The 14,198-nt window shown below is 40.2% G+C and overlaps 1 protein-coding gene across 1 annotated transcript; it reads right to left on the bottom strand.

The window, feature by feature from the left end:
• Positions 1-1,583: 1,583 nt before the first annotated feature.
• On the bottom strand, positions 1,584-11,173 carry LOC148903315 (ceramide synthase 5-like). Its single transcript, XM_089000020.1, has 10 exons — positions 10,799-11,173; positions 9,813-9,915; positions 9,504-9,634; positions 9,366-9,423; positions 9,240-9,290; positions 9,038-9,130; positions 5,612-5,740; positions 4,389-4,495; positions 4,143-4,299; positions 1,584-3,398 (listed from the first exon to the last, which is right to left on the bottom strand). Exons 1-10 carry the CDS (start codon positions 10,972-10,974, stop codon positions 3,270-3,272), a joined length of 1,134 nt encoding a protein of 377 aa, XP_088856146.1. The 5' UTR covers positions 10,975-11,173; the 3' UTR covers positions 1,584-3,269.
• Between the last annotated feature and the right edge of the window lie 3,025 nt (positions 11,174-14,198).

Below are 14,198 nucleotides of genomic sequence, written 5' to 3'. Positions count from 1 at the left end.
GAAAAACGTTTTATAGCATCTAAAATACCCAAATCAGGCAGGCTGATATTTTTAGTTAAATGAAAAACACCAATAAAAATGACTTCAAAATGAATCCGGAAATGGTCAGTTTCAGAAGGTCCCACCCCTCTGTTCGTGACGTCACGCCAAGACGTCTTGCCTTGCTCGAGAATCAAAACAATGGCTTCAGATTCGGAGAAGATGTTTTCTTGTTCTTGTTCTTCTGAAGAGGAAAGCATAAATGTTTGCAATTGATTCTAGGAGTCCTCCCATATCAATTCGAGCCGTCAATGACAGCAATGTAGCACCCAGAAAAAGCAGAAGATTGCGCCCAAGCTCCGTTGGAAATGGGCTGATTTGTCAGCTGGGAATTTGTGTCAGCGAATATCAAATAGTAGTCTTGGTGCAACACACAACGATTCACCATCGCTTTATTTATGTGTTTTCCTTCTAATTTCGCCATCAACACGGATCAACACGAAGTTTTCAGACCAAACAAAGTACCCAAAATGCATTGTATGTCGCTTTCTCGGTCAGGGGCGGTCCAAACGTGACGTCACATGGGGATCGTCATCAACTCGAAAACAAGACTTCATATATTCAGCGCAAGTCTTAAAACGTAAACTATAGCTATATGCTGTGGAATCTTTGTAAAATACGCTCAGTCGAAGTCATTTGAAGTGATTTTATAAATTATGGACATAACTTGTTCGGAGTATTTCCGGCCCAAACACTCCCTCCAAATGCTCCTGGCCCGGCCCCTCTGTCAAATTTTAGAACCCAATGCGGCCCGCGAGTCAAAAAGTTTGCCCACCCCTGTTCTAGCACAAGGAAGCTATCTTCATTCGGTAACAAGAAAGCCCACCCACGGGTACCCTTTTTAAACGGTTCTATCGCTGACGTTTTTTTTTACAAAATATAGGACGATATGTAACAATGCTTCAAATGATAAGTATAGCTAGATTCCGTGGACAGTCAAACATATAGACATTTTGTTAGAAACAACCCCTTTGCGTAAAAAAGCCACCGTCGTCATGAGAACGCGCTGGATTTTAACACAAACGTAAACACACATCAACAATGAGTAGACTCCCATTGAGGCCTCGCTGATTTTGTGTACAATGGACTGCAACTAATTTCTCCCACCTAGAAGTACATTGGCGCATCCCAGTTAAGTATTGTTTGCAATTTTTCTGAAAAGACCTGTAGAGGTGCGTTGTGTTCATTCGACAGACGCCTCGTTATTTGACGCCTTCTGAAACGGTTGACGCCGCTGTAAAATAATTGGGCCAATAGGAGGCTCCGCTGTTCTGTCAAGCACCGAACACTATTTTAATCGAGGAAGTTGAAATAGAGGTGGCTGAAGTGATCACAACAGTACTTTTGTATAATAATAGAAAAATATTAAACAAATTAATAAATTCAATATAAAAGGCGATTTAAGTGTTGTTTAGGAAAAGTTAAACACCTGGATTTACAAAATTTGAAAACGAGGGGGCGGCAGTGGTTACCAAGTCGATCCCACAGTGCAACGTGCAGGGTTCGATTAAAAGACAACCGACAGCACTTTTTTGTTTCCTAACTGACATCAGAAGAACGTTTTATATCATCTAAAATACCCAAAACACGCAGGATGATATTTTAGTCAAATGCAAAACACCAATAAAAATTACTTAAAGTGTCCATAAACTATTTCAAATTGAACACTTGCTTCAGATTCGGAGAAGATGCTTTCTTGTTACTCATTCAGTTATGAATATGATTCAAATAGTTCTGAAGAGGAAAGCATAAATGTTTGCAATCGATTAGAGAAGTCTTTCCGGGTCATTTTGAGGCATCAGGACTGATGTGTAGCACCCAGAACATGCAGAAGATGGTGCCCAAGCTCCGTTGGAAATGGGCTGATTTGTCTGCTGGGAATTTGTGTGGTGCAACACACAACGATTCACCATCGCATTATTTGTGTTTTGCTTCTAATTTCGCCATCAACACAGATCAACACGAAGTTTTCAGACCAAACAAAGTGTCATTTCTCGGTCAGGGGCGTTCCTTCTGTGACGTGACATCAGGAATCGTCACCAACTCAAAAACAAGACTTCCTGAATATTCAGCGCAAGTCTTAAAACGTAAAATAGAGCTATATGCGGTGGAATCTTTGTAAAATACGCTCAGTAGAAGTCATTTGAAGCCATTTTACAAATTATGGACAAAACTTGTCCGGAGGTGTCAGTTGTCCTTTAAGGTTGGGTGGGCCGTCCTGTGTGGAGTTTTCATGCTTTTCTCATGCTCGCGTGGATTGTCTCTGGATACTGCTGTTTCCCCCCACATTCCAAAAACATGAATGGCAGGATGATTAAGCACTACAAATTGTCCTGGGCCGTGAGTGTCAAATTGAATGGTCTATTTGTGCCTAAGACGATTAGAAAATGGATGCAAATGGAGGGAGTATAAGGACTAATTAAATAATTTCAATGCAGAGCAACATCATTTGTGTTTGTCGCCCTTTTGGCCTTCCAACCGACAGGTTTGACAGATGGCTGTTGCGAAGTCTTGTGATAATATTTTTAAAGCTGTGTATGATACCAAACAAAAAGTTGTCTTGTGGATCACAATGTGTATTTAATGTTTCGGTGAAATTGGAAAATCAAGTTCATCTGAACATTCACAATAATTACAACTATCTACTATTTGTTTGTTGTGCTACAAGAATGTTTTATGAAGAAAATATATTTTGTATTTGTTTTTTTTTTTGGGGGGGGGGGAACTTTGAAGTAATTGTAGCATGGGATATTTTTCTGCTGTAAAAAATGGTACAATCTGTAGTAAAATGTCATTCATGATATGAAATGGTATTGACAGTTGTGTTGATCTGTTTTGCAATTTCTGACATTAACGCGCACGCGCACATTAAAACACGCGCACGCACACACACACACACACACACACACACACACACACACACACACACACACACACACACACACACACACACACACACACACACACACACACACACACACACACACACACACACACACACACACACATGCAAGCATCAAGAAGGCAAATCCATCTTGATTGCTCAAACAATTTTCACTCTTCCAAGCATGAAGCAAGTGTAAACATCACAAAGTGTAAAGAGGATCAGCTGTATCCCACACACAGTCCTTTCTTTGGTGATATTCCATGATGGTCAAAGTGACCTCGTGAGTTGCAAAGGCACAATGGAATTGAACAAATCCACACAACTACATTTCCACACTTTGCCGTTAGTGGTCATGCTTTTCTCCATTGAGGTTCCTGGTGGAGCCACCTGTCTGATTGGGATGTTTACCGCTGCTGGAATGAATCTCCTCGTCTGAGCTGCTCTCAATGTCACTGCGGTCATCTTTTGCCACCTGGAGGACAACAAAGACAAAAAAAATGACTGCACAAAGAGTTACTACACAACATTCTAGTCCGGCGCTAATTTATGAACATCTGACCCTGTTGAGCTCCTTACGGATTATATTCTCCAATAAAAAAAGTTACTCATTGACATCTAAGAGCAGGTTATTACACTATTCAATCTAGAACATAGTGTCACGCTATTTAATGAAGTCACAGCATGAACAGCCCCTGCGCCTCCAACATCATGAATCCAATACATGTGCTGTATAGTATGTCTATATGTAATACTTCATTTGAAAAGGGAGGGTTTTGTGTTACTTTACATAATACTTCTTAAAATCTGTCCAAAATCGTGTGTAGTCAATCGTTTTATTTTACAATATGTAATTTCATGGACCTGTTTATACTCACTTGAATAATTGGACCAACAATAAACAGTTGACTTGTGTGATTCCAAAATTTATAATCCATCAATTTGTAAACAAATAATAATATAATGTGATGATTAAACATGTACTTGGTTTCACTGTCATAACGGCCCTCTGAGGGAAGATGGAAATCCAAAATGTCCCGTGACAAAATTGAGTTCAACACCCCTGCTTCACGTAATCAAACTGTACATACATATGTTGTTTGGATTCTAACAGTATATAGACTATAGACCAATATAAATAAAGATACATTAACATCATGGGATTGACATCATATTTCAGGATTGAAAATATTTGGTTGGAACCATGAGCCCAACATACCTTTCCCTTAAATATGGCTTTGATTGCAATGCGCGCAATGAGGTAGAACCAGATAATATGAAGAGTCTGCAGCACCAAAAGCAACCCATTCAGCAGCCACCAGGCCTGGTATGGGCCTACTATCTCCCAGCTCTCAATCAGAACGCTGTGTATAATCCTGCATCAAACACATACAAATATAATTTATCATGTGTGCATGGTTTATCATGTGTGCATGGTTACTCTCCCCCCCAAAAAAAGTCTCACCAGAAAGGAAATATGACAAGTCGAGCTATGAAAAAGCTGATGCTGAACACCACAAACAGGCCATCACACAGCCGCTGGTATTTGGCATAGTTAGCAAGCTTGGCTGCCTGTGAACAATAATAATAATAATAATAATAATACATTAGATTTATATGGTCCCTCTCTGGACACTGAGTATTCACAGTGGATACATTATTCATGTTAACACACATTCAATGTGGCTGTAAACTACATATGTAGCCACAGCTGACAGAGAGAAGGCTGAATTTGAAGGTAAATGAGCCATTTCTTGTTAAATAAACACCAGGTATATTCAAAAGGAGGACGAGCAGTAAAATAACATCCGTTATAGGTAAAAGAAATATAATACGATTAAAGAGATTACATTGAACTAAAATAAGTGTTCAGGGATGCAGTAATGTTTCTAAGTTACATTTACATTTAAGGCAATATATGGGTCTATATAAGAATAAAGTGCATTTGGTGTCATCATCAGAATTACTCTGTCTTCATGAAAACATAACCAGTATAACAATTAAGTTAAGGTGAACACGAATCAGTCAATAAATTGACTCATGTGGACTGTCCTTACACATTGGAATTCGGCGCTCAGAATGACCGAATGGCACATTTGTACACAGCTCTGAGTTTCTCAACGGACAAAAGGATGCCTGCATGCCCAAAGCAAATTTGTGTGGTGTTAAGGCATTAGGGTGACATTCTGAGCACATCACCTCATATCCCATACACAGTGCACTGATAAAAAAAAGTGCTTCATTTTCGGTTGTACACGTGTAATGTACAAAGTAAACACGACAAAATCATTTCAGTCACCACATTTTAATCATGTGCAAATGTACATGTTGAAATTACAGCAAGTGAATGCAGGAGATCTTTTTTCAGTGTATATTGATTTATGGGTAAAAATCGGGAATGAGGGGCTCCCTTTTGTTAACGAAACAAGGTGAAACTTTGATGATTAGACCAGATCTGGATTCTAGTGTACAAGTGCTGCCTCAACAAAGTTAAAATGCCTTCACAATAATCAACAACTAGTTTTATCATTCTGGATTTCTTTACGTTATTATGAAGTTGGAGGTTTTTTGTTGTCAGAATGAGAATACCAATAAGGTGTAGTAAATCTGGAAACAGATGCAAAATTTGGACAAAAATAAACATCAAAAGAGCAATGAGGTGCCAAAAAAATCTAATCCTTCCTTTACCTCAAGGAAGATGTCTGATGCATCATGCACACACATGACCAGAGTGCCAGCTCTTAACATGTTGTTGGCGTAGGAGAATGTGATGAGGAAAATGGTGGCCAGATGGTGCACAAGCATGATGAAGAAATCCTGACATTGATGAAAGAAAGAGAAAAGAAGTGATTCACTTTGCATTGTTAAAATGACATGAAATAATCCTTTGATCTAAATATTAATTCATTCTCCGATCCGTTTTATCCTCACTAGGGAGGAGCCTATCCCAGCTGTCTGCGGGCAGTAGACGGAGAAGACCCTGAACCCGTAAACAGCCAATCGCAGGCGACACATACGAACAACCATTGGCGCTCACACTCACACCTTGGGACGATTTTGAGTGGTCAATCAGCCTGCCATTCATGTTTATCGAATGTGGGAGGAACCTGGAGGATCATATAAATATGCGCATTTAAAATAAAACATATTTGATAACAACATGGTTAAGGAGAGAGAGGTGGATGGAGAAGAGTCAAAAATGTACTCAACTAAGAGAACAAAATAAAAAATCAAGTAAATGTAAAAACTACTATAGTATGTATTCAGTGGAAAAAAACCTTCCCAAGCGAACGGGCGAGTAAGTTCTGATTTCTTGCTTTTATAAAACCGGGCATTTGAAATATACAAAAGTATGAAGTAGGAACATTTGCATATTCAAATGCTGTAGTGCACAATGATATCACTTTGAAACAACAACTATTTTAATGAAAAAAACTGGGCTTATTCAGCAATATTAAATTGTAAATTATCTTTCTTTGTGGACATGCGAGAAACAGTACAAGAGAATCATCAGGCATACGCTCCTTGCGAATATGCACAATCCACTCTACTGCACGCGATTGAAGAGCGTGCACATAATTGTGAGTGCGTCAGACAAATTGAGTTTGTGGATGACTTGCTGGTTTTATTCCACATAATGATATTTTTGAAAGCGCAGACAGAGACTGTTGGAACTAGTTTATTTTTTTAATCCAACAGAGACACCCTCTTGTGCATTTCTCATTTGTGCAAGTTACAAGCAAAGATTTTAATTGCTTGAATGACAAAATTATAGGTATACAGAGATTACAATGCATGGCAGGGCTGTTCTTTTTCATTGTCTGTCCATCTATTAGCCGGAGAACAGCACGGATACTGCGCAGAACCCTCAAGCTTCCTGGCCTCTGGTAGAGGACCCAAGCTAAAAAATGAGGGACAGACACCACTCATGGGGGCCGAGACAAGGATTTTTATATATATATATATATATATATATATATATATATATATATATATATATATATATATATATATATATATATATATATATATATACATACACACACAGTAAAGTCTCGTTATATCGATATTCAAGGGAGTCCGAAAAAATATCGATATAACCGGGACTATCGATATATCCGACCCTGTTTGCATGTAATTTTCTCCGTGCGTGCATAGGAATAGTATCGATATAACCGGGACTATCGATATATCCGATATCGATATAACGAGACTTTACTGTATATATATATATATATACATACAGTAAAGTCTCGTTATATCGATATCGGTTATATCGATAACTTCTGTTTTTAGCGCTCTGTCCTCTTTTATAATTACTTTACCGCTTATTACGATATTATTTTCATTTCCCTTGCACATTGATTGTCTTTTTATGTATAATTAGTACCGTTTAGTACGCTACCCGGTTATTACGATAATCCGGTTATTACGGTGCTCCTTTTCATCCCCCGTCGGCCATTTTTGTTGTTTATATCGATATATCCGTCGCGCCATTGGTCAACTTGGTCATGTGTCTTGTCACGTGAGCCGCCATCGGTCGCGCCATTGGTCGACTTGGTCACATGAGCCGCCATTGGTCGCACTATTGGTCGACTTGGCCGTGTGACTTTGTCACGTGACACGCCATCGGTCGCGCCATTGGTCAACTTGGTCACGTGTCTTGGTGACGTGTCACGCCATCAGTCGCGCCATTGGTCGACTTGGTCAGGGACTTGGTTACGTGCCCAGCACCCGTGTAGCAGAGCCATTTTCATTTTCAGACGCTAGCTCGTGTGTAGCAGACGAGATTGAAGTGTTTGTGTTAAAAGGTAAAAATGGGAAGCAGAAGAAGATTGATGACTTTTTTAAATTGTATACATAATACAGTAAGATGTAAGCGTTGCAGTTTCCCTGTTGTGTTATGTACATGCCCACTGTACTGTATATGAATGCAATCGTTTTTTGCAAAAATGTTTCTTGTTTTGTCTGCTGAAGCGCGATGATTTAGAAAATTATTAACATTCCATACTGTGTATTAAAGGACAGCCGATGTCACTTTTTATTCAAATGCAAATAAAAATGACTTCACGCCAAGACGTCTTGCATTGCTTGTGAATCCAAACAATGGCTTCAGATTCGGATAATATGCTTTCTTGTTACACATCCAGTTATGAATATGTTTCAAATACACTGTAGTTCTGAAGATTAAAGCATACATGTTTACAATCATTATAGAATTATATGTGCCATTTTGAGGCAACATTGGGGGAACATCTCACCCAAAATAAAGGGAGCTAATGACCAGCTCCGTTTGGCGCTTGGCTGCCCTCTTTTGGCGGCTTTTTTTTAATGCAGTTCGGCACATGATCGGATATATCGATAGTCCCGGTTATATCGATATTTTTTCGGACTCCCTTGAATATCGATATAACGAGACTTTACTGTGTGTGTGTATATATATATATATATATATATATATATATATATATATATATATATATATATATATATATATATATAAGTCTCGTTATATATATATATATATATCTCGTATATATATATATATATATATATACAGTAAAGTCTCGTTATATATTCACGGGAGTCGGAAAAAATATCGATATAACTGGACTATCGAGAGAGAGAGAGAGAGAGAGAGAGAGAGAGAGAGAGAGAGAGAGAGAGAGAGAGAGAGAGACAGAGAGAGTGATGAGAGTCAGAGATCACACAATCAAAATAAATACTTGTAGTTAAAAATACAAGGAGCAGGCTGAATGTTGCTCAATGTAACAGACTAAAAATAGTGTTACTTTATGGGAAAAATGCTCAAGTAGAAAAAAGTAAGTTGCTTTCTGTAACAAGTATATTTTATCCCGCTAATAATTGAGTGAACTTAACTGAGTAAATGTATCTCATTACTAACAACCTCTGCTTAAGAACCTATGAAAGGCAAACGTGTAGCGACTTTGAGGTAGTTGCAGCATCTTATTGCCTAACCTGTTTTACCAGAAAATCGGTCATCAGCTAATTCAAATACACTCCAACAATAACGAATACCAACACAAAGGTGACACGGACTTGTGTAACACGAATTATTCTGACCAAAAAAAAAAAATCCCCGTGCTTACTCACCTTACGTTTTATGTCCGTGAACTGTGAAAACATCAGAGACCAGTAGAAGGCCAGCTCAGCCACATAGTGATTGAATTGTTGAAGACTCTGATGCTAGTAGAGAGTGAACCAAAAATACCTTTAACACTACGAGTATAGTGTTGAGGCAACCCTGAATGATTTCATAATATGAGATTGTGAATGTTGAATACTGTATATGAACCTGAAAGGGATAGTTGTCCCAGCATTTTCTGGTATCCCACATCCAGGGCGACTGAGAAAAACATATTAGTCACTGTCTACTTGAAAAACAAACAGAGTGCTTGACAAAAACTTCAGAAATACTTACCCCCCATAAATGATGAATGGCATAAATAAAAATCCCCAAGTAAAATGTGAACCTCCACCTGAACAAAATGAAGCATAATATTTTTTTACGCTAAAATGTTGTCCAGTGTCGATTAAACAGACATTTTTCAAAACCTACATGCTCTCACAAAACTTTGTTTGCATGCTGGGCTTGTCTTGGTTGCGACGGACGCGAAACCATCTTTGTATTTTCCGTACATCGCAATCCAGTTGCTTGGAAAGTCCCTCCAATTGCTTTGCATCTGGACACTAGTGAGGACAATAAAAGTTTAAATTACCTGCTTTTGGTCATCGCTACATCTTATAAAACTCCCAAATTCCAGGATGCAAGCTTGGCGTGTCACAAGGTGAAATCATTAGATTTACCATGGGCTAACGTTGACATCATTTGACAGTCAACGGGGTAAAGAGTGGACAAAATATGTACCGTTTTGGACAAATACATCCTTTCCAGGACAGCATTGGGCTGGGCTTGGCGATTCACTCCCGCCTGAATCTGAAGTATGTGGGCACAGGGCTTGGCCACTAGCCTATACACACACACAGCCAGGCAAAAAAATGACAGAGTGGGGGAAGGGACACATAAATTATGTAGTTAAGCAAGACATTCATACAGGGCAGGAGTCGGTGAGGAGTTCACTACTTAACATGGGAATAGATTAATTTTAAACCAAGCCATGGATACAAACTGTTCAGCTTCAGGCTTAAGTATACAAGGCTGTGTGTTAGAGGGAGAACATAACAGAGGCTTACAGGCAAACACGGGAAACAAGGAATCCCAGGATATGTGGCACCTAGTCCAAATAGTTCCTGATGACCTGTCATGTGAGCTATGAGACAGAGACGGGAGGGTCTCCCCAGACCAAAGTGCTAATAGATGTCACAAGATAATGTGCTTCGGCTGACCAGTGTTCGTCCTCCATTTTAAAACTCACCGCGTTCGCCTGAAATCGTTTTCCACAAGTCCAAAACGACGAACTTGGAGAAGTGCGGTCAGGGTTTAGGCCTGAACATTTGCTGATTGCTTCCCTCTTAAGCAAACATACATTTAATTCAACTTTGCCCAAGTAAGACGTGCAGTTAAAAAGAAAACGCCCCTTGTTTTCAAGTTAACGTTCAACAGGCTGTGGAAATCCGAATCAGAAAATTTACTAGCGTAGAACATCCTTATTTGAGAACCCCAAGTGCACCACGTGATTGAAACATTGCTAGATTCCATTTTCTGTTTACAACGATGACCTGAACTGGATCGTCTCACTGGTGAATCTAATTATAGACTAGTAATATAGCTCTGCGTGTACAAACGTGTGTAGCGCTCTGAGAGGTTGCGCGTGTAATGGGCAACATATGAAGCCCTCGACAGAAGAACCAAAGAGTGAAAGAAAAAGCAGCCAAACATGCCTCGAGTTTTACCTTTCAAACAAGATCCTCAGCACAAAAATCCCGACAGACAGTGGAAAGGCGTACAATATGTCTCCCATTCGAGGGTACTCCACGCCAGGTGGTGGATGCTCCAGATCTGCCCAGGAAACATTTTTGGGAAGCCAAAATCTCTCGCTCCAAAACCACGCTGATAACGAGGAAGTCATTGGGGGAGCAACGGGGTAGCACTTGTAACGAAGGAAGGCAACGTTGTCAAAGTCGTGAAAGTTACCCTCCCACCTCCTTCCAAAAGACCAGCGTTAACGCTAAGTAGGCATTACCACCGCTTAACTCATAAATGTAAACGGTGCAAGTCGGCGATCTTGACACGTAAAAGGCAACACCCACCACAAAAAGTTTCAATGACGCTCCAGAGCGAGCGTCCGCCCTCCACCGAAGTGAAGTCACTCACACCGGAAGCTTCCTGCCGCCCACCCACTCCGTCAAGTCGCTGTACAAGCCCACGGCTAAGCTGCTTGCTAACCAGGCTTGTCTTTTGACGAGTATTTATTCTGTAGTTTTACGGCAAGTATATGCAAATATAAAATGTGCTCAATGATCAAATACAGAAATACAGTACTGTATCTTGCTGCTTCGTTGATTTGTAATACAAGCAGTGTTCTTTTTTGTTGTTTGCTTTGTCACTGTAATATGTTTATCACTCCCAGAATCTCTTGTGCCATCTTTGTTTTTGCTCCTTGGTTCACATTCCTTCTTGTGGTTGCTGTCCATATTTTTTTCGACCCGATAAGACTACACGATTCCAACTGCAATGTAACTTACCTTTTGCTCTCATGTATGTATATACTCTGTCTGTCTGTCTGTCTGTCTGTCTGTCTGTCTGTCTGTCTGTCTGTCTGCCTGCCTGCCTGCCTGCCTGCCTGCCTGCATGTATGCGTGTATCGATGAGAAGGTTTCTTCAGCCGTCATCTATACAAATTTGAAGGTTTCGGACGTTTCGCCTCCTATCCAAGAGGCTTCGTCAGCGAACTAAAGTCTGACTGGTCGTATCGGCCCTATTTATATATCCCTAATGTCCAGCCATGGCGTCGCCGGACACAGCGATGATAGGTCCCTACTCTCAGGTTGGGGGGAGCAGAGGACCACTCCCTGTGGCCCCACTGATTGTTCCTACATTCCTGACTAACGACTGGCCCATTTCCCCCACTCCCACCGATATCACCTCATCAGCATTACAAATGTTGCCTAACCTGTTTTGCCTAAGCAGGCTATTGTATGAACGATCCAAATTGAACCTCACCCCACCAGACCGGTTTAATGAAGGATTTTGTTGTTTTATAAGAATCGCTTCTTTTACCCCCCTTTCAAACCATCTATGTTCTTTCGCTAAGATTTTAACCTCATTGTCGTCAAATGAGTGCTTGCTAGCTTTTAGGTGCAAATGTACTGCCGATTGAGGCCCACTTGTATTATCCCTGTGATGTCGATAAAGTCTTTTTTTGAGAATTTGTTGAGTCTCCCCAATGTACTGCTCTTTACAATTTTCATTCTTACAATGTATGGAATAAACTACATTACTTTGTTTTTCATTTGGTAGCCTATCTTTTGGATGCACTAATTTTTGGTTTGAAATAAGTAGGAATTTTGTGTTGCCAAAGGACTCTGTAATTTTTCAGAAACTCCTGCAATGTAAGGTACTGCTACTCCTCTCCTTTTTGTATCTTGAGAATTATTGGTTTCATTCCCTATTCTTTCTTTCTGACATTTGTTGAATGACCACAGTTAGTGAGTGCTCGCCTGATATGTTTTGACTCCTTTTCTCTACCTTCAATGCTAGTTGGTATTAGTTTAGCCCTATGCTGGAGGGTTCTGATAACTCCTAATTTGTGTTGTAAAGGGTGATTAGAGTCAAAAAGTAAGTATTGGTCAGTGTGCGTAGCCTTCCTAAAGACTTCTGTGTAAGCTCTCAGTCATACAGGGGTGGTCCATCGATGAGAAGGTTTCTTCAGCCGTCATCTGTACAAAAGTGAAGGTTTCGGACGTTTCGCCTCCTATCCAAGAGGCTTCGTCAGCGAACTAAAGTCTGACTGGTCGTATCGGCCCCATATATATATCCCTAATGTCCAGTCATGGTGGCGCCGGACACAGCTATGATAGGTCCCTACTCTCAGGTTGGGGGGGGGGGGGGGGGGGGACCCCTCCCTGTGGCCCCACTGATTGTTCCTACATTCCTGACTAACGACTGGCCTATTACCCCCACTGCCCCCGGTATCACCTCATCAGCATTGCGAAAGTTGCCTAACCTGTTTTGCCTAAGCAGGCTATTGTATGAACGATCCAAATTCCTAAAGACTTCTGTTTTTAGCGCTCTGTCCTCTTTTATAATTACTTTACAATCCAAGAAGGCGAGTTGGTTCTCTTTAATGTCCCCACGAGTAAATTTAATGTTGATGTCTACAGATTTGAGGTGATCTGTGAAGGATTGAATTTCTTGTTTTTTAATTATGACAAAAGTATCGTCCACATATCTAAACCAGTGTCTCGGTTTTGTCCCCGGGAAGGATGTGAGGGCCTGTTTCTCCATCTCTTCCATGTACAGATTAGCCACTATGGGTGAAACTGGTGAGCCCATAGCACAACCATGAATTTGTTTATAAAATTTCTCCCGAAATTGAAAATACGTAATATTAAGGCAGATTTCCAATAATTTGCAGATGTGATCCGCTTTAAGTTTGGTTCTTTCATGCAGAGAAACGTGCGCTAGCAGTCTCGTCCTCACCACTGAGACTGCTGCTGGGGTTGGGACAGATGTAAAGAGAGAAGTCACATCGTATGATGCCAAAGTTTCCTCAGGTTCCAATATGAGGTCTTTGATCCTCTCTACAAACCCTGTGGTGTTCTCTACGTGATATTCTGTGTTACCAACCAACGGAGCTAAGATAGTTTTTAAATATTTGTCTACATTGTATGTAGAGGAGTCAATGCTACAAACAATGGGTCTGAGGGGGAACCCTTCTTTATGTATTTTTGGCAGGCCATAGATACATGGCGTGGCCTCTCCCGGGTATAATCTAAAATACATCTGTTTGTCTATATGTTTTCCTTTCTCTAACTTTTGGAGACAGTCTCTCATTTCTTTCTTGTATCTATTGGAAGGGTCCCTTTTTAGTTGCTCATAAGTGTTAGAATCACTGATTAACCTATTTATTTTGTCTTCATAATCCAATGTGTTGAGAAGCACTGTGCATCTGCCCTTGTCTCTCTCTCTCTCTCTCTCTCTCTCTCTCTCTCTCTCTCTCTCTCTCTCTCTCTCTCTCTCTCTCTCTCTCTCTCTCTCTCTCTCTCTCTCTCTCTCTCTCTCTCTCTCTCTCTCTCTCTCTCTCTATATATATATATATATATATATATATATATATATATATATATATAT

This window comes from Hippocampus bargibanti, linkage group LG01 (genome assembly GCF_051943395.1).
Source record: "Hippocampus bargibanti isolate YZ-2025 linkage group LG01, ASM5194339v1, whole genome shotgun sequence".
Taxonomy (NCBI): domain Eukaryota; kingdom Metazoa; phylum Chordata; class Actinopteri; order Syngnathiformes; family Syngnathidae; genus Hippocampus; species Hippocampus bargibanti.
The sequence above is the reverse complement of the archived record's forward strand: the minus strand, read 5'-3'. Positions and strand labels throughout refer to the sequence as shown.